This window comes from Neovison vison, chromosome 5 (assembly GCF_020171115.1).
Source record: "Neovison vison isolate M4711 chromosome 5, ASM_NN_V1, whole genome shotgun sequence".
In the NCBI taxonomy this organism is placed as follows: Eukaryota; Metazoa; Chordata; class Mammalia; order Carnivora; family Mustelidae; genus Neogale; species Neogale vison.
In genome coordinates, this window is record NC_058095.1 from 114,158,024 (window position 1) to 114,180,943 (window position 22,920).

The 22,920-nt window shown below is 44.5% G+C and overlaps 1 protein-coding gene across 2 annotated transcripts in view; it reads left to right on the forward strand.

Moving 5' to 3' along the window:
* The window catches only part of VWA8 (von Willebrand factor A domain containing 8), a 330,223-nt gene extending 312,620 nt beyond the window's left edge, over window positions 1–17,603 (forward strand). For both annotated transcript variants that reach the window (XM_044249814.1, XM_044249815.1), the window contains 3 exons: window positions 11,957–12,055; window positions 13,095–13,333; window positions 15,546–17,603. In XM_044249814.1, coding sequence (XP_044105749.1) covers window positions 11,957–12,055; window positions 13,095–13,333; window positions 15,546–15,654 — 447 coding nt within the window. In that variant the 3' untranslated portion in view covers window positions 15,655–17,603. The remainder of the gene's footprint in view (window positions 1–11,956; window positions 12,056–13,094; window positions 13,334–15,545) is intronic.
* Window positions 17,604–22,920: the final 5,317 nt, after the last annotated feature.

Sequence of the window (22,920 nt, forward strand, 5' to 3'; positions counted from 1 at the left end):
TAGATTGTGTTCAGAATCACCTGTGTCCTGCAGACATAGGCAGTTGTAGATCATTATTTAGCTCAGCATCCCACCCGTACGATCGATGTCCTGAGACATGCCTGCATGTTATGATAGAAACAGATTGATGGAACCTATCACATCATTTACTGGGAGCCTGTTTTAGAGCTCCAGGCCTCCAGGGGTCCCTTGTATGAAGCTCTGCATGAGAGATTCCTCTTCAAATAAAGTGGTAGGAAAAGGAGGCTTTGCCCAGGGAGTGGGTTACCAGACTCTGTACAGGGGCAGAATGCAAATACAGATAGAACATGGACTTTCCATGTAGGGAGCAGCTTTGCTTCCCTCGAAGAACAGGGTTGCGTTTCCGTTTTCCCCTGTGATTCCTGAAAACCATTGAACTATCCCACGTGGTTTTAGTTGCCAGAAACTCAGAGCCAAACTCAAAGACCAGTGGTGACAGCTTTACGGCCTGTGGCTTGTGCCCTGGTATTCAGGCTTTTCCTTCCCTTGACCCTCTCTCCCTTCAGATGTAAGTTTCTCTTTATTTTGATTTTTTACTTTTTTATTTTTTATGGTTTTCTTGAAAATATTTTAGATCCTTTCTAGTAGGAGGTTGAGTATAATTCCTAAATCTCTTGGACCATGGACGACCAGAGAGGGGATGGTTAAGCATCCATCCATCACAACCGCATGAATCTCAATAAATGCTTTAAAACCCTTGGGTTCTGCTAATATTGGCATCAGCCCAACTGCCTCTTGTGTGAATCATGAAGGTCTGTGTTCCTCAGCTTCCTCTGAGTTATATGGAGATGTTGCTCCATTATAGATGGTAGCGAACACATCACTATTAAAATTGCCATACCTGGGGCACCTGGATGGCTCAGTTGTTAGGCATCTGCCTTTGTCTCAGGTCATGATCTCAGGGTCCTGGGATCAAGCCCCACATCAGGCTTCCTGCCCAGCTGGAAGCCCACTTTTCCCTCTCCCACTTTGCCTGCTTGTATTCCCTCTCTCGGTCTGTGTTTCTCTCTCTCTATCAAATAAATAAATAAAATCTTTTTTAAAAAATAAATAAATAAAAATGATAAAATTGGCAGACGTGTTCATATTATCCAGAATAAAATTTCCAGTTAGAAAAAGGATTTCTGTGCCTTTGAGAACAGGACTGCTCTGACAGGTAAAATTACTTCTTCTAAGTTTTTAGAAAGATTTTTTTTTAGGAGTTCGCCAGGAGATCGATGGACACAGCTCCCCAGGACTGGGTAAAGAATTAGAAGGCAGAAGGTGGCAAAGCTAATCGGGGGTTCAGAGAGTCATTCCCACAGCCTGCAGGGAGATGGCATGATTATCACGGGACACGCTGAATATTTCCTTCCATCTCACACGGCGGAGTGTACAGAGAGATCGAGATTTGTCCAGTTCTCACTATGAAAAGTCTGTTGTTTGAAACAACTATTAATGAGACTGGACATACTGCACCAAAACTACAAACACACACACACACACACACACATACGGAAATGAACATGTCCCAGATGTTGTTTTGCTTTGTTTCTAATTGACAATTACAAGTTGCTGCCGTATGACGTACTGGATTTCCATAAAATGACTAACCTAGATTTTGCACTTGCTAAAAGCAGAGTACTCTGCCAGGTGCCGAGTTTCCTGCCATCTGTGAGCTGAGAGCCTAATGAGGGGGACACAGAAATCGAAGATTCGAGAGAGGCATGTGGTCACAGAGGCGTGAGCAGAGCTCCCTCCTCTCCAGACATCCCCCCTCTCGGGGTATCACCCCCAAAGTAGTATTTTGCTGATAGTCTTTGATTCCCACCACAGTACAAGCATTTCCTCAGTCTTTATCAGTAAAACCACAGATACACTGAGAAGATAACCATAAGTAACTGTGGTAAAATAAATTATTACCAAATCCAGTCACTATTTAGAGCAAGAAATTTTAGCAAGACACCAAGATAAGATAAACGTCTTCAAAGTTTGAAATATCTTTGGGGTTTTTTTTTTATGCTATTAGATTCTTAATAGACAGCACTGTAATTGTTTGGGGTTTGTGCATTTTCTCATACTTACAGACATACCCCTTACATTCACTACAGTTCCTTTAGAACTTTTGTAAGAGCACAGAAAGTCTCCAGTGCATTCAAATCTTTCCAACAAAAGGAAAAGACATTAAGACTTGACAAAACAAACTCTTTGAGGAAAAGCAGTTTTTGGGCAAGGACATGGAGGCCCGGGGAGAGGAAAGGCACAGGAGTCGCCTTCCTGCAAATTCCTCAGTGTGTCCATGGACTTCAGAAGGGGACAGCTTTCCCAGGTCGTTTACTCAGTTGCCTCGTTCCTCACACAGGAAACCAAGAACCAGGAACATAAAGGAGTTTTCCCAAAGTCAGAAGGCTGGTTGGAGACAGTAGGATAGGGCCGGGACTCCCCTTCTGTTTGTTTTCCCTTTCTGGTACTTTTTATTTTGTTTTTAAAATTTCCCCTTTACTTCCCAACTTTTTTATTTTGGAAGACACGTGTACCTACAGAAAAGTTGAAAGAACAGTAATATGAACACCCATGTGCCTTTGCTAGATTCGCCAATTGTTGGTATTTTCCCTCATTTGCTTTATGTTTCTCTCTAAATATATGCTCTTCCTTCTTCTGAATAATTTGAAAGGAAACCCTAAATGTTATAATGCTTTACCTCCAAATCTTTGATTATGTTTCTCCTAACAGTGAGGACGTTCTCCAACACAACCCCAATACCATTTTCACACCTAAGAAAATTACCAGTGATTTTGTAATACTTATAGCATCCAATCCAAATTCACTTTCCCCAGCTATCTCAGGGGTGTCTTTTTTCTGGAAGCATAGTGAACCCGCAGGGTTATATTCCAGCACGGAAAATATTCAGCAGTTCCTTACATTACTCTGTGCTCACCACCATACGTGTTTCCCAGAACTGTCTTTTCCAGTTGGTCTCCCCGCAACACACACACACACACACACACACACACAATCGAGGATCCAGTGAAAGCCCACACTTGTTTCTTGGTTGCAGTGTCTTGGTTGCCCACCTCGCCTGCCACTGCCCTCTTGGCTTCTCCAGATGGTGGCTCTCATGAGAGTTCAGATTGGTTGTCTTGTGGCACGTCCTTCATCCTGGATTCATCGAGCTGTTTCCTCACAGTGCCTTTTACCTTGTGCCACTATTCCCTGTGTTTTCAGAACCCCCGACAGGCTTTGCCCCGCCCCCTCCCCTGACGCCGGGTGCCCTGGAGACTTCATATAATAATCTCACCACCCCTGCCAACACGTCTGTGATTTTGAGTGCCCACTGGCTCCCCAGTCTCTGCTGGGGCTCCCCGGTGTCCTTGGTGAGAAGGTGGTGGGATGGAGCCTACTGGCATTCTATGAGAGCGTTTTTTGTAACTAAACATGTAATTAAACATGCGTAGAAGAGTGAGAGTGAGACCTCAGCTCCCGCGGCCCCCTGCAGTGGTGACCACTGTGAGTGGACTTTTTTGTGGTATCTTCTCAGAGATATTTGATGCATGTACATCCAGCATGCCCCATTCCCCCGCTTCTGTATCTGTGCGCCCATGATCACCTTCAGCTCCCTTCCTCTGTGCGTTCACATTCTCATTTGTAAGAAAAACATGAGGTCTAGGAATAGCAAATGAAAGCATGTAACTTTCTCAGCAAATATAAAATGATGCACAGGCAAATGACAGTTTCAGGAGTTCCTCGTGAAAACTTTATATTCTGTAGCCCAGGAGGCCATCGCATGTGGTATCTTAAAGAATTAGCAGTGTGCTTTGAGACTCCCCCTTCCTCAGTTCCAGATGGCTCTCAATGTGGGCTGCCTCCAGTTTTCCCTCCTTTGTCAAGGTGTCCAGTCTGTATTTGCTTTGAAACCTTCAGAAGCCACCGGCCTGGCCTGATGATCTGGGCTCTTCCCCAAAACCTCTCTCTTGGCGTCTCTGTGTGTCTTGTTTGGCTCAGGCTCAGCTCCACAGCCCTGGGTCATTATAGTCCAGGTCCAGGAGGCTCCCTGGGAGGCCGCCTCCACTTTCTGTTCCATCTTAGCATGGTCCGTGCCAAACCACAAGGATCCTCAAGTAAGAATCACCGAGAAGAAAAGGTAATGCCGTGGCAGGACACATTTCAGAGCCATCTGGAGATTTAAGTTTCTCATAATTGGTCTACCAACTGCATTCAGTTATTCTCAGGGACAGCATTTACGGTCAGTCTCTTCAGACAAGAATAGCATTATTTGCTAATAATCATTATAAACTCCTCTAATCTTATAATCAACAAAATTGTTAATGTTCACAGAGCACTGAAACACCAAAGCGAACAGAGCAATAGTAACAGTTGTGTGAACCACTTTATTGAAGTCCAGAAGCATTCTTTGCCTTTATCTTCATTCCAGTTTGTTCCTTGGGACTTTTGCAAGCCCCTGAGAATGTTTTCACTGGAACCTTAAAGTAGACTTCCTTTTCTAAAAGCTCTTAATGCCTTTTTTTTTTCCTTCAATGTACTCTACCTCATCAAAAGTTAGATTACTGTTTCTCCTCAGAGCACTCAAGTAGCAACACCCTGGAAAACGGATTTGTTTAGTTACCGAGAAGTTGCACTTTGAAAACAAGTCCTCAGATTTATCGTTTTTGTGGAAAATAAATCATACTCTAAGGCCACGGTTTCCTAAAGAGTAACAAGGAACCCTCAGAGGGTGCTGGGGAGCAATGGTGGGTGGACGGGACTTTTTATCCCTTCCCCTTCCATCCCAGCAATTCCACTTACATTGATTTTGCAGGATGTTTCATAATCTGGGCTTTTGTGCAATATTTCATTTTGAGAAAGACTTCCACTATTTAAAAATTTTTAAACAGTTAGAAAACTGTTCTTCTAGAGCCAATATCGGATGGTTATTTCTTGTAAGACTCTGAGACCTTTCTTTTTAGAAAAGACTTCAATCCTCAGGTGCATTTAGGTGACTCATTCCTTTGACAAGAGAAAGCAAGGCACAGATTTTCCTATGAGTAAGTGAAGCAGACTTTTTTCATTCCGCTTCTAGACTAAACCATTGTATCTTTATAGAACCTTGGGAGCGGGAGGGGTGTTGGCAATCATTTTCACTAACCACTTTGTTTTACGTAAGAGAAAATCAAGATCCAGAGAGGTTAAGTCCTTTGCCCAGGGTCACACAGCTCCATGGTAAAAAACCAGGACTTCAGACTGCCACTTCAGGGCCTTTGGTGGATGTTTTATCCCTGGTTTTTTGCAGCCATTTTATTTCTGCCCAGTCAGTATTTTGACAAAGCTGTGATTCAGGAGCAAATGTACCGTTTACATAAAAGACTCTGTCTTTTCCTCCCCTTAGCACCTCATCATTCATGTGAGGTGTAATAGGCATGACTTCTCAAAGATATCGTGGTCAAAAAGGCTGGGCTAATTCTCAGAAGGATATGGAAAGATACGACTCACAAACTGGCACCTGCTGAGAAAATTCCTTGTATCAACAACTTAGCTCAGTGTCCATAATGAACCTTCTTCCGATGCCTCGGGAATGTTTCACACATTTAGAAATAGAAGCTGGTCATCTTATCATGCTTAGGCTTTGAATAAATTCTTACTGCAACTTGGAGATAAGACCAAAGAAGGGTGTGCAGAGTTCCCTGGGTCAGTTCAACGTGAAGGAATTCAGAATGGACTCCACTGTTGTGGTAGAAATATTGACCAAAGAGGTTGGGGGTAGGGGGGATGATAGGGAAGGGAACAGCTGGGGAATGATTATTTATTTCTCTATGGTAAAGACTTTGGATTTAGAGTCAGGGCACCTGGGTTCGGCTCCCACCTCTGCCAACACTCAATTTCTGACCTTAGGAAATGCTGTTCATCTCTCCAGGCATTCATTTCTTCATCTGTGAAATGAGGTAAAGAATACCCACCCCAAAGGTTGTGAAGAGAATCCAGATGAAATGAGATATATAGAAGCAGTTTATAAACTATGAAGAAGTATACATTGACCTTCTACTCATTAAATGTATTGCTCTATACTTGCAGTGACCCTGTGAGGTTAGATAAAACAGAGATTATTCCTATTTGTCAGAGAGGTTAAGTGACTTAAAAGCATATAATGTTAGAGGTCATCTCTACCAGCATCATTTATAAATTTAGAAAAGTGACTTGCCCTAGGTCAGAAAGCTTATTAACATCAGAGCTAAGTCTAGAATCCTTGACCTTCAAGTCATCACTGTTTTTACGTTGACTTCTATGATACAATGGAAGGTTAACTAGCTACTGTAGCTTATTGGCTAGCTAACACCTTAGGATTCTGTTGGCACTTCTCTTGACTTTTGAAATCACATATTCATCTCCTAAGCCTTTGCTAACCACTGTCAGTGGTGCCATCTTAGAATGGTAATTTGGATTTCTAGAAGGAGATGAGAATTTCACACATCGTCAGTCTTCGGAAATAGCCTCAGACGCTGTCTCATACCTAGTTATAATGTGGATGTGTAATAAAGCATAACCTTTCCTAAAGTTAGCAGATGATTATCCTTCTCCATAGAAACCTAAACATAAATCTTACTCATTAAAAAAAAAAAAAAATGCTAGGGATGTCTAGGTGGCTCAGTCAGTTAAGCATCTGCCTTCAGCTCAGGTCACTGTTCCTGATCCTGGGAGTACTGGGATCAAGCAGTGTATCAGTGGGGAGTTTTCTTCTCCTTCTGACCCTCTCGTCTCTCGTGCACATTCTCTCTCTTACTCTCTCTCTCTCTCAAATAAAATCTTTTTTAAAGACGCTAATAGATCTTGATTCTAAGCTGAGATCTCTTTGCAATCTCCGTATCATAAATCCGCCTTATTACTTGGTGATAAATGTGACTTTTGACTGAAACTCAGCATTTGTTTTCATTTGTTACACCTTTCTCTAAATGAATGAGATTTTCAAAAGAAAATACAGCAAAAGGGCATTTAAGCAGGCTTCTAAAGCAAATAAGTATTAAAATTGGCCTTCTCTCATTGAGGCTGTCCCTTACTACTGTGGTTTATTATTTATGTGTGTATGCTAAAAGCAAGACTTTACAAGGACTCAGGGGAGACCTTGAGAAGTAGAGAAATCATGACGATATAAATTTTTAGCTGCTCAAAAAAGGTTATGATCTAAACATTAGGGGGGTTGATAATGACCGTGAGGCTCTTATTTAATGACTCCATGATCTTCCACATGCAGAGTGTGCTTGAGATCCTGGCAAGTCTGATTCAGCCGTGATCACAGCAGGAACCAGACGGGGGTGTGGAGGGGGAATGGCAGGATCAGGGGTTAGAGAAGGGAAATGAATGAGTTACTGTACTTCTTTCCTTTAGCCTAGACAGTTTTGAGGATTAGCAAATTTCTCTCTGTGAAACGCGCTGGGGTCCTTGGAGAGCAGATACTAGATAATTACGACATAGAAGTATTGGTCTTAATGAAAGCTTAAAATGATCTACAGTAACACCAGGGAATGGTCCACATTTGGACATACTTTGGATTCCTCTCAAGCATTTTATTTACTTTGGGCGCAGAATAATCCCCAAGCCTGTCTGGAAAATGAGAACCAGAGCCTGCAAACCATTTTATAAGCCTCATCCTATTCTTTAGGTGTGTCTTTTCTGCCTTTGCAGTGCTAACCCAGCACAGACAAGGGCAGATCCTTCTGCAAATAGCACTTTCCTTACCATAAAGAAAGAAAGGAAGGAGGGGGCGGGAAGAAGGAAGAAAGGGAAGAAGGGAGGGAGGAAGAAATAAAGAGAGATGGGTAATTCACCTATCTTTATCTCACTTGTGTGAAAAAGTATAGTATGCTTTCTTCTCCCGGGCAAATAATTAAATGGTAGGTAGGTAGATCAGTCAGTCAAATGATAGATGGATAGTTACTAAAATGTTTCTGAAGTATTTAATCAACCAGTATCTGTTTTTGATAAAGACCCTCCAGAAGCAACTTTGGCTGCTCTTTGTTTAATAACCAGCTCTTTTCCTCGTGGTAACCAGTTACATCAGCCCCGTGAGCAGACCACACGGTCAAATACATATTCGTAGAGGTTCATCCACAGTCATCTGATTAGGAAGAATTTCAACCTTCAGTTAATAGGGAGGGGAAAGTCTAATACATTTATAGCCCTTTGCCTCAGCCAAATAAGAGAAACCCACTTCAGTTTCGAGGAACCGATCTTCTCCCCTCCTATGTAAGATCCCGCCGAACAGATGACTTCACCAGGCTCCTAACAAAAGCCAGTCTGTCTGGCACCTTCTCAGGACAACTTTATTCTTGGCTTGAGACAGTTCCTGCCATGACCATTGTCCCGTCAGACTTGATAGGGCCTCGAGCATGTGTCCATGGAGGAATCCGGCAGGCTTCCTCCACATCCGGGCCAATGCCGGTGCTGAAGGCAGGGACCTTAGGCGCCTACTGAAGCCAGTACAGCAGTTAGCCACTGTCAAGAGCTGTGCAGCTTTTAGGGTTCAAATTCTGTTACCTTTTCAAAGACTGATAGCAAACTATCCTAAGGAGATACTTTTTCACATGTGGAATTTATTACATCCCTAAAAAGCATTTGCTATCAAGCTTTTTTAAGGTACTGGTCAGTTTCTCTTCAATTCTTTTGTATCATCTTTAGTATTAATTTAAAAAAATATTAAAACCAAGCCTAGAATATTGTCCCAGCCCCTCCACAAGACCCTACTCTGGCTCTTCTCTGACCATACCCTTCCCATGAAGTGAAGAGAGTCTGTGGGGCCCGTGGGGTATGTTCAGTTAGAGCCAGTTTTCCAATCCTGCTCCTGGTTTTGGGGATTCCCCAAGAAAACTCAGATGAGCCCAAGCCTGCTTCCAGGGCCTATGCGGGTCCCTTTCGTAGGTCTGTCTTCTTAGGGCAGACTAGCCAATATTGTGAAGACCTGGGCCCAGCTCTGACTGTGTAGAGGGCGATGATGGCGTGTGGCTGCGAGAGAGCTAGGTATGCACACGTGTGCTGAGGAGGCACCTCACAGAATGGGACAGAGCCAAGTCCAGCAAGGGAAGGGCCTGGGCTGTGAGCCAGGGGCCATGCCGCCCACACCCCCCTGTTCTTGCACAGAATTTAAGGAGTCCTGGCTCTCCAGGTCATTATAATCTGTATTTATCGATCAAAGAAGGAGAATAGAATGATCTTATTTAATGATCTGTAGCCTGATAATTTTTAAATATTTAGATATCTTACGTGGGCTTTCATTCGTATACCTGCCCCTTCCAATTATACACTGATCTCTGTCCATTCCCATTCTTTCTCCCTTTTCGGTCTCAGAAAAGGGAGTGTCCTCCCTCCTTGTCTAAACTAGAGCCCTACTGTGACCCTGAGCTCCTTCCCCATGACACCCTTTCTGCCGCCCATAAAATGCACCGATAGCTGTCCCCCAACACTCCCTCTAGATGCTGTTTCCTTATTCTTTCTTATCCCACAAACTTTTCACTGATCTTTTCCCCACAGAGGTCGCTGTTGATTCTAGGCCCAGAGGTCACTAGTCACCATTCTCTGGGAAGGCTGTGGTTACCATAATTCAGCACAGTTGCAAACCCCTCCCTGAGACCCTACATACAGTCTCTCCACGGCTGTCTCCTTATCCCACTTCACCAAGTGCTGCTTTCCCTGTCTTCTCCACTCAGCTCAGTATCCTTCTTCCACCCACTGAGGAGGATACTCCCCAGGGTTCAGTCAAAGGGGTCCTTTGCCCTCCTCTCTCTGTGCATTTGCCCTTGACAGACATGTCTGCCTCCTGGGGAGGACAGCCACATCTCTGACTCCATGAACTTGACTTCCACTCTCATGCCTCCCCAAATGCATAACTCCAGCACGCTCCACAACGAACTCAGCTTGCCTTCTGACTCCCTCTTTTTTGCACAAAATTATTTCAATGGGAATTTTTCTACTTCTTGTATTTGAAGTACAATGGTTTCGGTTCCAGTACAGGGTTTTTTGTCAGCTAGCTTGGACTAACCACCATTTATCACACGGTGGGGAAAATGCATTCCAGCTTCCAAACAGATTATTTGTAAAAGAATGTAGCCCACATGGGAAAGGAAGACTTCTTATTGCCCCAATATGATTGCATCTTTGCAATAAACACACCAGGCATTCGTACAGATACTAAAATTCGGAGATGAATAAGGCATGGCCTCAAAGAACTCAAGCAGTTAAAAAGGAATAGACATGAAAGGAAACTACTGCATTCCCCTACAGCACCTAGAGTCGTGTTTTGCACATGCTAGGTGTTCAGAAGACAGCTGTTGGTGGGCGGTCAGTTCGGCAATAGAAAACAGTGAATCTTAGGAATTTTGTCCCTCTATGGGATTCCCAATACTCCCAAAAATCTTTGCCCACACTCGAGATTTTCTTTGCATATGCGCAGTTAGCCCAGATACCCTGACGTCTCTTCTAACTTTCACATCAGCATTATGAACATTCTTAGAGGGAGATGGCAGAGGAGAGGGGAATTTGGGAGCAGAGTCAACAGTTAGAAACCACCTTGCTCCAGTTAGAGTTGCTTCAAGGTCCCAAACTTCTTTCCAGATTCCATAAAAATGCTGCACCCCACTCAGCTCTGGCCTTTTCTCATATGCATTGTGAGACAGAGAATTAAGAAGGTATTTCCTAAATTCAAAAAATATATGTCATACACTAGAGTACAAAAGCAGATTATAAAACCCACATGGTGAACGTTATCCATTTCAGTTGAAAGTTCTGTTGCTGTAGATGTGAATGTGTGTGTGTGTGTGTGAGTGTACAACCTCTTACACATACATTGAAAGGAAATAAAAGCCTCAAAACTTACACAACAAAACATTAACAGATGTTATCTCTGACTAATGTGATCTTGAATAATTTTTATCTTCCTTTTTGTGCTTTTCTGTGATTTCTGTGGTGAATACATTTCACTTTTGCCTTCAGGGAAAAAAAGCTACGTGTTTTCTATCGCTGTGTGACAGATTAACTGCAAACATAGCGTCTGAAAGCAACACCCATTTATCAGGCCCTGGTTCTGGAGTTTGGGAGTCTGGGAAGACTCAGCTGGGTTCTCGGCTCAGGATCTCCTAAGGCTGGAATCAGGATGTCAGTCAGACTGGGCTTCCGACCTAGAGGCTCTGCTGTCAAGCCCATTGGATTGTTGGCAGAGTTCAGTTCCTTGTCATTGTAGGATTGAGGTCCCAGTTTCCTTGCTGGCTGTTAGCCAGGGTCATTCCTAGATCCCCATCTTCCCCCGCCCCATCTCAGCCACAGATAATTCTCACATGTCCCATCCCCCCATGCTTCAAGTCTCTCTGTCTTTCCCTTCTGCTACCAGCTGGAATAAACGTTCTGCTTTTTAGGGCTTATATGATTAAGTTGGGCCCACCCCGATAATCTCCCTTTTTGATGAACTCAAAATTGATTGGTTAGCAGGCTTAATTACATCTGCAGAATCCTCTTTGCCGCATAAAATAAATAATCACAAGCAACATCCTATCATATTCATAGGTGCTGCCCTCACTTAACACTTAAGGGGAAAGGATTATGCAGACCTTGTACACTGGGGGGCAGGAATCCTGGGTGCTACCTTGGAATTCTGCCTACCACTGTGCATGTGTGTGTGTGTGTGTGTGTGTGTGTGATTTTTTTGAACTCTCCCCTGAGAGTTAAGAATGGAATTCTTGGTAGCACCCAAAGCCCTTGTCATACTTTCTACCTCCTGTTGGGGCAGAAATCAAGAAGAGGATGGACCAGAAGTGAAGGAGCCTGGAGTTTGTCTGCCTTTGTGGATAAACACACATCTGTCTCTCTGGACCCATCCGGGGCCGTCCGTGGAGCCCTTATGTCTAGTGGCCGCCCAGAGAGTCGGAGGCTTACAGGTCTGGTGACAGTTCTTCTGTTAACTCTCTGATTCTCTCGTCTGTAGTATGACATCGTTGGACACTCCGGAGATGGCTACAACATTGGTCTAGTTCCACTTAACAAAATGCCCAAGGACAATAAACAAAGACTAGAAATTCTGAAGGTAAATGCATTAAGTCACCTCTCTGTTGTGAAAACTTCTACCAGATTAGGTAAAGTATCTGCTGATCACTGAAAAGATTCACGAGGCAGCAGGAGTTACAGGAAAGAAAAAGACTTCCTGTTTTACAGGCATATTCATGCATTAAACTGGGAAAACACTCATCATATTAGGCATTAAACTGGGAAAACATTCATCACGCCTAAAATCCTTTTCTCCACCCTATAAATTTTCAACTTTATTCCCTACAGATTCTCAGTGTACTTGGGATTGTATCTGTATTCTACAGCCTGGGTCCCCTCCTATACCCTCTGCAGTTCTGCTCAGCCCCTACACATTTCAGTTAAAGAAAAAGAATGACCATGTTTAGAGAACTCTCCAAGCCCAATTTTATGTCCTTAGTATCTTCTGATGATAAATTCAATTTCACATACCTAGAGCTACAGTAGAAACACATACACACCGCGAGCTTAAAGTAAATTTCCTCCATAGCTGTTGTAAGTGCGGTGCTTAGTGTTACAACTTTATTAGGAATTCAACCCATTCCTCATTTTTCTCCTGTGTCATGTCTGCTTACAGATCTTGCCCACCTTTAAGGGGAGAGGACTATGCAGGCTGTATATATCAGGGGGTGGGAATCTTAGAGACCATCGTGGAATTCTGCCTACCACTGTGTGGGTGTGTGGGTGTGTGTCTGTGTGTCTGTGTGTCTGTGTGTGTGTCTGTGAGAGAGAGAGAGAGATGCCAAGTTTGATGTTTTCTTAGATTTTTTTGCTTTAAGTGGCAGCTTGAGTTTCAAGAGTCAGTGCTGCTGGGGGAGTCTGGGAACATTTCCTGTTTCTAACAAAAGTCTTAACCACATACGAATATCACTGTGTACTGTTGTCACTCTAAGGTGCAAATCAAATAGCGCTCAATTAGATATTTCCTGTTCGAGTGTAATAATGGGTATTTGTGCATTCTCCTGATTAATGGAAATCTCATGATGTTTGCTTACAAAGTTTCTTACGTGTGGCTTCTGTGCCCCATCTCTTCCTCCCAGACCATGCACGCCCATGCTCAGTTCTGCATGAGTGGGGACCACACATTAGAGGGGACAGAACATGCCATCAAGGAGATTGTCAAAGAAGAAGCCGATGAGTACTTCGTCATCATCTTAAGTGATGCAAACCTGTCACGATACGGAATACATCCTGCCAGGTTTGCCCAGATCCTGACAAGCAACCCTCAAGTAAATGCTTTTGCCATTTTCATTGGATCTTTAGGCGATCAAGCAACCAGGTAAGGGCCACCTCGGGATACGGCAAAGGACAAACAGAGAGACGCTTGAATACCTGCCTGACACATGCTGTCTCATGGGATCCGTGTCATGAGGGGCAGTGGCGGAGGGAGGGGGGCAGAGGGAAGAGTACCCCGTAGGGCTGCTACCCTCGAGGGGCTGGTGGTCCAGTTGAGAGGACAGAGCGCCCTCTCTTATGTTTGGATGAGCAATAATAATCTTAAATTAATTATTTTCCATCTTCTATTTAAACCAACCATAGAATAATTAACAAACTGAGTTGTCCGCTGATAAATTAGACAATGTTTTATATATTTGGCCCTGAACATTGAGGTCTCAACTCAGTTCTAATCAGTTCAGTTACTCCAAATATGATTTCATGTTCAAATCATATTCAAAGTCGCAAACATCATATCCAAGTAACAACCTTTTCCCAGTAGGAGAGATGGTATATATGTATGTGTGTCTATAAAATGTGTATATAAATGATATAGAAAATGTGTGTGTGTGTATATATGTATATATTTATAGTATTTATCTATATATAGACATGGAGAGACATACACATAAATATGCATGGGTACACATGCATGGATAATACATAGATATTTATCTATCTTAGCTATCCCCCCCTTATATGTGTATTTGTCCCTTCTCACTGAGGAGACAGGGAGGTGAAGCACTGGGAGACAATGTAAGACAGAATAAGTAGGCTATGGTGAGTGCTGTGAAATGTATAAGCCTGAGGATTCACAGGCCTGTACCCCTGGGGCAAATAATACATTCTATGTTAATAAAAATAATTTTAAAAAGGAAAGAATATATAGTAAGACGCTACACTGAACGTGTTGAATATTCTCAAACACACCAACATTTATCTTTTTGAATTATAAGCAGAAAGAACTTGTGATTTTTCTCCATTTGAAATAGTTATATGAAGCAGAAAACACAAATGAAAGTAGAGCTCCCCCACCCCCCAAAAATAACATTCCTGCCCAGAACACATAGCTTTTCGTTCTTCCTGTCTTTTACCTGTCACACTCTGAGATACAGAGTCCTGTATAGACTAGGACACGTTTTAGCTTCCAAAGAGCTGGCATCTTTTCTTTTCCCTTTGCCGCTGCAGGATTGCAGAATAAGCTTAAGAACTGCCTTAGTTTCATGTCATTACTGTCAGTTTATTACAACTGACTGCATTTTTCTCAGGTTTATATTTTAGCATCTTCTAGAATGTTCATGTTCTCGAATGCAAGCCATGCCCTTTCCACCCAGATTTCTTTCAGGACCAGCCCAGTATTAAGCAGACAGCAAGTTCAGCAAATACTGGTTAAGCTGAAATAGCTATTTTGTCTTTCTAGTGAACAGATCCTGTTTGAATACTTAAGAAAGTACAATAATACCCTTGTGGTTTCCTAGGGAAATGGTCCAACATCCACTGGCAAAAGATATGTTGCAGAATTAGCTGGTCTCCCAGGCATGCCAAATGTATGATATGACACAGGATGGTTGACTTTTATGAAATGTCATTCCAAAACCAAACTTTGTTGGCACAGTGAAAGGAGGCGTTCTTTTGGATAGAACTGTGTCTTGTACTTTCATTGCTTTCAGAAATGGCCCTTTGTTCCAGATGATAAATCGCCATTTAAAAGAATTATCATAAGCCTATATAACCTTGGTGTCATCAGAGCTGCAACTGCGCAAGCCAGATTGCCCTTCACACTGCATGATGTGAGCCCCCCCCCTCAAAAAAAAAGAGAGAGAGAGAGAAGGAAAGAAAGAACCACCTGGGCTTGGCTGGGCAGCGTTTTCCGGGCCTGTGTTCTAAGGCAGGGAAAGCACTTAGAAGCACAGGGTGAGGTCCATGTATTTGCTGGACCCAGGTGAGCTAATCCCAGATTCGTCCCTCGGGCTCTGTTCTGCCAAGGGAATACCGGGAAATGACAGTAATAAAAGGAAGGAAACTTCTTTTCAAATTAACTGATTTTCTCACTGAAGAGAGCTTTCTTTTGGTTCACTGCTTTCAGTGTGCCTCCATCCCTCTGTTCTGTGGCCCTTCCCAGCCATTCATTGCCTGCTGACAAACCATTCCGTGGTAGGCAGGGGCAAGGTATTAGAAAGTAAAAACTTCCTTTGAATGCTGTGGTTACAGGCAGGAAGTAGAAGGGGAGCCCCCATTTGCAATGGTAATTTTTCTTTCCCTTTCTATCCGGGCAGGCTTCAGAGAACTTTACCAGCTGGCCGGTCCTTCATTGCCATGGATACCAAGGACATCCCCCAGATTTTACAACAGATCTTCACCTCCACCATGCTGTCCACTGTTTAGGGCAGGCCCTTCATCACCCTGATGACCCCGGGACTTAAAATAAGATAGGAATAAAGAGCCCGCCAAAGAAAAGACGACAGCTGTGACCCTGCGCGTTGCCTGGAGGACTCTGGCACTCCTGGCTCTTCCTGGGCTCGCTCAGGAATCAGAATGCAGGGAAGCAGCGGGAGGAGAGCTTGTGCATGGAAATCTACCACCGGGGATGGGTTCTTGGGGAAAGCGAGTTGAGCTGAGTTTTATAAAAAAGGTCAGGAGTCAACAAAGACAATTTGAGAACTATGGTGCTTGGTTTGTATCCAGAAACCAGAGGGGAAGAGAATTCCTTGCTTTTGCCTTAACACAATGACTGGTCACCTGAGGTAACAGAAGTGATTTCTGATGCCATGTTCTGCCATTGAGATAAAAATCTGTAAACTCCCCCAACTTGCTCCTGTCCAATAATTAATTTTATTTTCTCCTCCATGATTTTTATAGTATTTAACCTACTACAAAGCCTCCTAACAGCAGTTCTTTTAAAAAAAAGTTTAGATTTTTTTCAATAATTCCATTTTCTTGGCCAAAGCCAAAAGGAATCAAAAGATCCCTGCATTGCTTCCTTTCCCATTTGACTTTTTAAAAGACTCTTTAAATAATGAAGAGCAAATGTCCTATTTCCATGCTGCCATCATGGAATGCTAAAGGCTGTCTTGCTTCGAACTTCCTGTATCTCCTTGTTCTTCCAGTGCTTCTCACAAGTTTCACATACTTTGGTGTCAAAAACGTAATGCTTGAAATAACAAACGCTCATGGTTTTACTTAAAGCAGAGTAAAAACAAGGCAGTATGTTTGAATTAATGGGAACTGGAGGTTTCTTTAGCTGTTAAAAAAAAAAAAAACGCACACACACACACAAATACCTTTTTTTCAAGATTCGTTCTTTTTTCTTTCCAAGTGTACCTTATTTCCACCTACCTTAGGCTGACCTTTATTTATCAACAGGCCTGATGTCATTTTGTTTAAAATCAAATGCTACAGCCAGAGTCAGGCTCTGTTCAACCATAAAAGAAGTTCCTCTCCACCAGCGATGCAGGCAAAATGGCGGGGAGCACCAGTGGATGGGTACTTTCTTGTCGCAAGTTGGAAAAATCAGTCTTGTTAATAATATTACCTTATTTGCCCATATAGCATGAAATTGTACAGGCTCATTTCATTTTAGTCAGTCATAGGAAAGAAAACACCGGTTTGTTTCTCCACCCCAACTCCCGATCAGCTGTCAAAGAAATAAAAACGATCAGATTCCCATTGCAGTCCCGTTCAGTGAGTTCGCATGGCTCGTCTTACTTCTCCTCACAGTCAGGCGGGGCAGCTCAGGGCTGGCCTGGCCCCCTTCATGCTTGCTTCCCACCTCAAAGATGAGCTCTTGCAGATTTTGCTCCTTTTCTTGCAGCCTGACCACGGTTCAGAGAGCTCTCTTCTCTCCCTGGGACTCTCCGTGAACCCATTCAGGCACTCAGAGGAGTGCGCGTGGGGACCCACTGCTGGAGGGACACCTCCCACTGGGCCTTCCTAGGCTAAGCAACAACTTGAACTCCTTGGGGGTGTCCCCTCTGCGAGAGGGCCACAGCCCCAAAATGCTTTGCCCAGAATCCGCAAGTCCATAACAGAACGGCCTTTTAACAAATCCTGCCTGTGCCCTAACTACCTGAATTAGCAGAGGCCATTTTTTTAAACATGGGAAGAATGTTCTCCTGTAATTCAATTTCCCTTACCCCACTGGCCAGACATCCTTGCAATTGTCATTTAAAACAAACAAACAAAGAAAAACATGTGACTCCTGACTTATTTGTAAAAGGGAAAGATGGTGGGGGAGGGGAGTAGAGAGAGAGGAGCTGAGAAGAGTATAATTTTCACTTCTTGGAATACCTAAGAAGTTTGTGTCTTTATTATTAAATGTACTTAATTATAGGCCACTCCAAGCTGTTCCCAGGCCCTTCTTAGGGCCAAGACATTATAATAAATGCATTGTTGGCCTCAGGGGGGGTTCCATTGAAAACCTTCTGAACCAGCTCGGTCTTGTAGTGCCCGTGTAATGCTGAGAAGGTTCATTGTGACCCGTAAGCACCAGGAGGAATGAAGGCTATGAATGGCCGCTGTCTAGTGTGTACCCCCTCCCCCTCCTCCCCCCCCCCCCCCCCCCGCCCAGAACCTTTTGTGTGCCCCAGCAAGATGACCTCATCACACATGGGGCACCTCCAGCCAGGAGTGGATCCGAGCCGGAGTACTTGAGCCTGTCCCATGTTCAGCATGAATCATTTCATTCTTTCCTGTGAACCATCAGAGGAGGAGAGATCCATCAATGCCAGCGGGATTTTCTCTGAACAAACCCGAGGGCTTTGAAAGCCATTTAGAAGCAGTTCTCCGTGGACAACACGGTCAGTGTTCCCGAACGGCCAGCTCCAGAGGCCTCAACCCTCCCTCCACCTGGCTCCTTCCTGCACCTGTCAGCTCAGCCAGAATTAAACTCCCCCGAGAAGGGAGCAGAGAGGTATGGGACTGGGGGCAATACCAGGGTGGTCTCCTGTGTGTCCTGTTGCCGTTATGGCCCAACAATTGCAGTTAGGAGAGAGATTCCACAAATGCTAAGCCAACAACTCCTGCCTGGACAAACTTTTTTCTGGAATTGCATCAAAGAATAGTCACATGTCCCTTTGTATTTAATGAATTGTGCCTTACTTTTTTTCATCTTAGGAAATAAAATGTCCACTTCCACAAAAATTCTTCCAACCAGTAGCATATCTGGCTTTTTAAAATGCTTCGATGGAGAACCTAATCTGCTCCCACTTTCTGGCCAGGGTGTTAGCATAAGGGTCTTAACCATTGCCTCTCCTTTACTTTTCTTTCGCAGATTTGCTGTGGCAAAAGTACTCTAGGTCATGGAAAGGAATTCCACTGTTTGATCTTGTGGTGGAAGAGTTTATAAACTCCAAGTAGGATTAGTCAGTGGAAAGGAAGTTCTAGATGCTGCTGTGATGTGTGAACTTGGACTTGTCACTTCTGGGTCTCAGTTGCTTCATCTATTTAAAATGAATTTAAACTTGAACAGCTGAACCAAATTATCTCTAACACTCTAGTCCCTGCTTCTAGATCTCACAGAGCCACTGAGTTGACTGTGCATCACACATCTTACAAGAACCACATCATGTCAGTGTGTTTTTGCCTCCGGAACCCCACGAACAGAGGATTTGGACACCGACACCCATTGCCCCAGCAATGCAGTGTCCCTAACAAAATATGCTTTCTAAAAGCTATAAAAAAATGTCATTCAATTTGGACAAGCAGGGCTTTCCCCCATCAGCTGGACAGATACTTCTGTTGGACAGTCATTCACAACATTTCTACCCATTGTCTCTTACTTTGCATTTTGCTGCCTTAAAATAAAACTCCTTATCTGCTGATCTGCACAGTGGGATCAAAAAGGGTCAGAAATTGGAAAACTACTGAGTGCCCCGAGCTGACCTTTGTGCCGCAAGCCGAACAATGAGCAATTGTGTGTGTGTGTGTGTGTGTGTGTGTGGTTTTTTCCTTTTTTCATTGTTAAATCCTATAAACAAAAATCTCTGGAGGGGAAAAAAAATGCTTTGCCAGGCAATCCTCTCCAGCTGAAAAGGATTTGACACTCTCTTTAGACACCGAGTGCCCGTCTGGGGCTGACACCTTCGAATAGACACCGTGTCTGTCCTCGGAGCCACACGTCAACTTTGGAATGTCAGCATTACATAATCTCAAAGTCGAATGGCGCTTGTGGTATTTGGCCACTCAGAGCAAAGGAGAACTCTGTCCTGAGGTGGTTCGGATCCAGACCGTGGCGGGAACGTGCTGTTCGTTCGGATCAAAGAAATGTCATCAGGTGACACATCAGCTCTGCGGGGTATCGCCCACCCCCCCAGGCATGGTCCTGCTTACCTCAAGTCTCCTCTCTTCTCACTGGCTTTGTCAAAGAGCTTTGGGGCTGCCCACTCTTTCCCCGAAAAGGCAATCCGTGTTTGCCGATCAACTCTGACTCTGGAGATGGTGGGTGTAAGCCCAGAAGAGTTTCAGGATAATATCGGGATTTCTTAAAATTCCGGGCAACTCTGAAGCCTTAGAATCAGTGGCCAAGTTTGACCTGGAAAGGGAAGGGGGAGATGTCAGTCCAAACATCCCAGAGCAGGTCTGCCCCTTCATGCTGGCCAGAATGGTGCAAGCAAATAATGAGGCTGTCAGGACTCCTCTGTGTAATTGGTCTCCTGATGCCATATGTGAGGCCTTATTAGTTGAAGAAAAAAAAAGTATGTTTATTCAGGACATTAAAGTTGGGTTTTTAAGTGCAATATATTTATATTAATAAATCCTGATGCTAATTTAACAAGACAGAACATTTCTTCATTCCCACACTAATTAAGACTTTTTTATTTTTAATCATTGGGGCTCCAGGAATGGACTGAGTCTTAGCAAAGCTAGTAGGTCCATTTCCTCTTACCAAATATTTTCTGGCCCATGTAAAATTCAGCCCCGAAAACACTGGCCCAGAAAGGGGCCCGTGCAGGCCCAGTGGAAAGCAAGTAACGGCACTGGGGAAGCAGCCTGTTGACCAGCCTTGGCCTTGGCTCCTGGGGGGTTTAGGGAGTGGGGTGAGGGGTTTCTCACAGAGCCCAGGGCTGGTGAGGAACCCACGGGCTTCTGCAGGATGCCAGCCAGGATGCTCGGATTCCAGGGTATTACACACAAAAAATAAAGAGGGCATAGGACAAGGGATACCCGGGAAGGTTTGAGACTTAGTTAACTAATACATGGCCTGGGAAACCCACGCATTTATTTTGCAGTTGACAAAGAAAGGATTTTTACCTGAAAAGTGTCCTTTGGGGACTCAGATGTCTTTGAACGACTATTTTCAACACTGATAGACTATGCATGTCCATACAGTGCCAGCTCAAGCATAGAGATCTACGATTCAGCATGCAGGGCCCAAACCACAGGATCTCTTTTCCTCTCTGACTCTCAGTGTGGACTGGAAGAAATGGGAAGGCTCTCTGCAGAGCTGGGAGTTTGTGGCAGTTCCACAAGACGGCCTGAGAGCAGACAGTCAGTCACTTGGCTAGAACACAGCTCCATGCAGCTGGCCTGGCTCCTCGCCCCTAACATCTGAGGTCTATCTTTGGAGCTGCATTTCCCAGAGAGAGGGGCTTCTCTTTTAAAATACAAATAGCCCTGAGAGGCTATCCATCATGCTCGTCTTGGTTTGAATTCCTTCATTCACACGCTTTCTTCCAGGCCCCAGCTGAGAGGAAGGTTCCAGAGAGGGACTGTGACCAGGCATGAAGTAGAAGGGAGTGAGGGGCTTGCAGCTTGGGCCTGGGACACTGCATGCAGGCATGAGACGGGCGCATGGTGGGGTGGGGTGGGGTGGGGTGTGCTGATCTTGCCTGAGGCTACATATGTGGTCTCTCTATCCTCTCGAGAGGGCACGGAGAAGGCTTTGTCAGGGCAGAGGCTTGCTTCTCTGTCCTCCTGCTTTTTTGGAGACACCCAGTTTTGCACTTGAATTTTGTGCTTCTGCTTAGGGAAGCTCCACCTTTCTGGAATCTGGGTTACAGAGGTAGGCACAGCAGCGTGCATAATAGGGAGCTGATTCCCTAGCAAGGACAAGGAACTTGAACTTGGGGCCCCGCCCCACAATACCTGGGCCCTATCTCTGGGGAAGCCAACCAATTGGGTTTTTTCTTTTTTCATTTTGCCAAGAGAACTTTTACCCTATGCTGTGGGTTTTTCCAAAGAGAATTTACACCCCTGAGAGGCCACAATCCTGCTTGGAAGCCACTTTCTTGCCCTGCAGAAGTAGGGCTGATCCACACTCCATAGGACACAGGTAGAACAAGCCATGGGGAGGTTCCAGAAGAAGGAGCTGTGGAATTCCCGAGTTCCATCCTGGTGAGGACTGGAATGAGATCAGCGGGAGCCTCTTAAACCCAGAATGTTCCTCCTGTACGATGGGAGTATTAAGGTTACCTCTAGGAAGCATCTAAAGAAGTCTGTAGCAGCATCTGTAATTCAGACTTTAGGAAGAAGCTGTTTTTATAACAGTTCCTAAAAACACTCACATATTATTAGCATTAAAAAATCAAAGACCTTTGAAAAATGAGTGTGGCTTCTTAAAAAAAATTTCTTTGTTTCTCTTTGAGTCGGTTCTCTTTTCTCCCTTTCCAAAGAGAACAAGTTTTGGGGTTTTTTTTTTAATTAAGGTATAATGGACATACGACATTATATTAGTTTCAGGTGTATGACATACTGATTCAATATATGTAGATCTTGTGAAATGGTCGCCACAGTACAGCTCATTCCCATCCGTCATCACACATTAAAGAGAGCCAGCTTTGCATTTCCTGAGCCCACTGTTGGCCCCCTCTCTTCATGACTTGCCATTCCCCAGCTGCTTATAAAAACCATGACATCAGCTTCTCTCTGAAAACCACATCAGCTCCGCCCTGTGACGGTCTCACTGGTCCTGTCACTTGAACATCATTAAATCAGACTCTCCCAACAAGGTCCGATTGCAAAGCCACACAGCTGGCATCATGAGAATAGCACATAAGTCACATGAGCCAAGGGATGAGCAGAAGACAGACAGAAGCCGGCGTCTGTGATGAGAAGGCCTCCCTGGCTTCCGTTAGTCAGATGCACCCGAGAACCTCCAAACACCCCTCCGCATGAGTCAGGGCGGAAGCCTAGCGGCCCCTGCTCACAAGCCCCGTGACTTCAGGCGTGCTTCCGGCCTCTCAGATGGCTGTCTTCTCGCCTCTGAGATGAGGATGTCTCAGGGTTTAGGAAGACAAATCAAATAAGAAAGGCATCTCATAAGCAGAAAGTGTCAGCCAGTTCAGGCATGTCCCCAAGAGGGAAGTGACCCCTTGGGAGGTGAGGGACTCTGACCAATTTTGGTGGCAGTTAGGACGTCCTTTGGCCTGGTCAGACACCTCAGAATGGATGCGGAGCGCAGGGCAGCCGCTCCATCAGGGTGAATGTCGTGGGGACCAAAGAAAGAAAGACACTGGCTGAAGGGTGGGGTTCCTGGGGCAGGCGGGAGGCCACTCAGCTCCAGGGCTTTTGTCCCTCCAGGACAGACAGAGCCCGAGCGCTCTGTTTGCAGACATGGCTGCAGTTTGTCCCGTGGTCAGAACCTCATTTCTCAGGCTTCACTACAGCCTGCCTTGGGTGAGGGACAATGGCCTTTCTTAGGAGTGACCCAAGCCA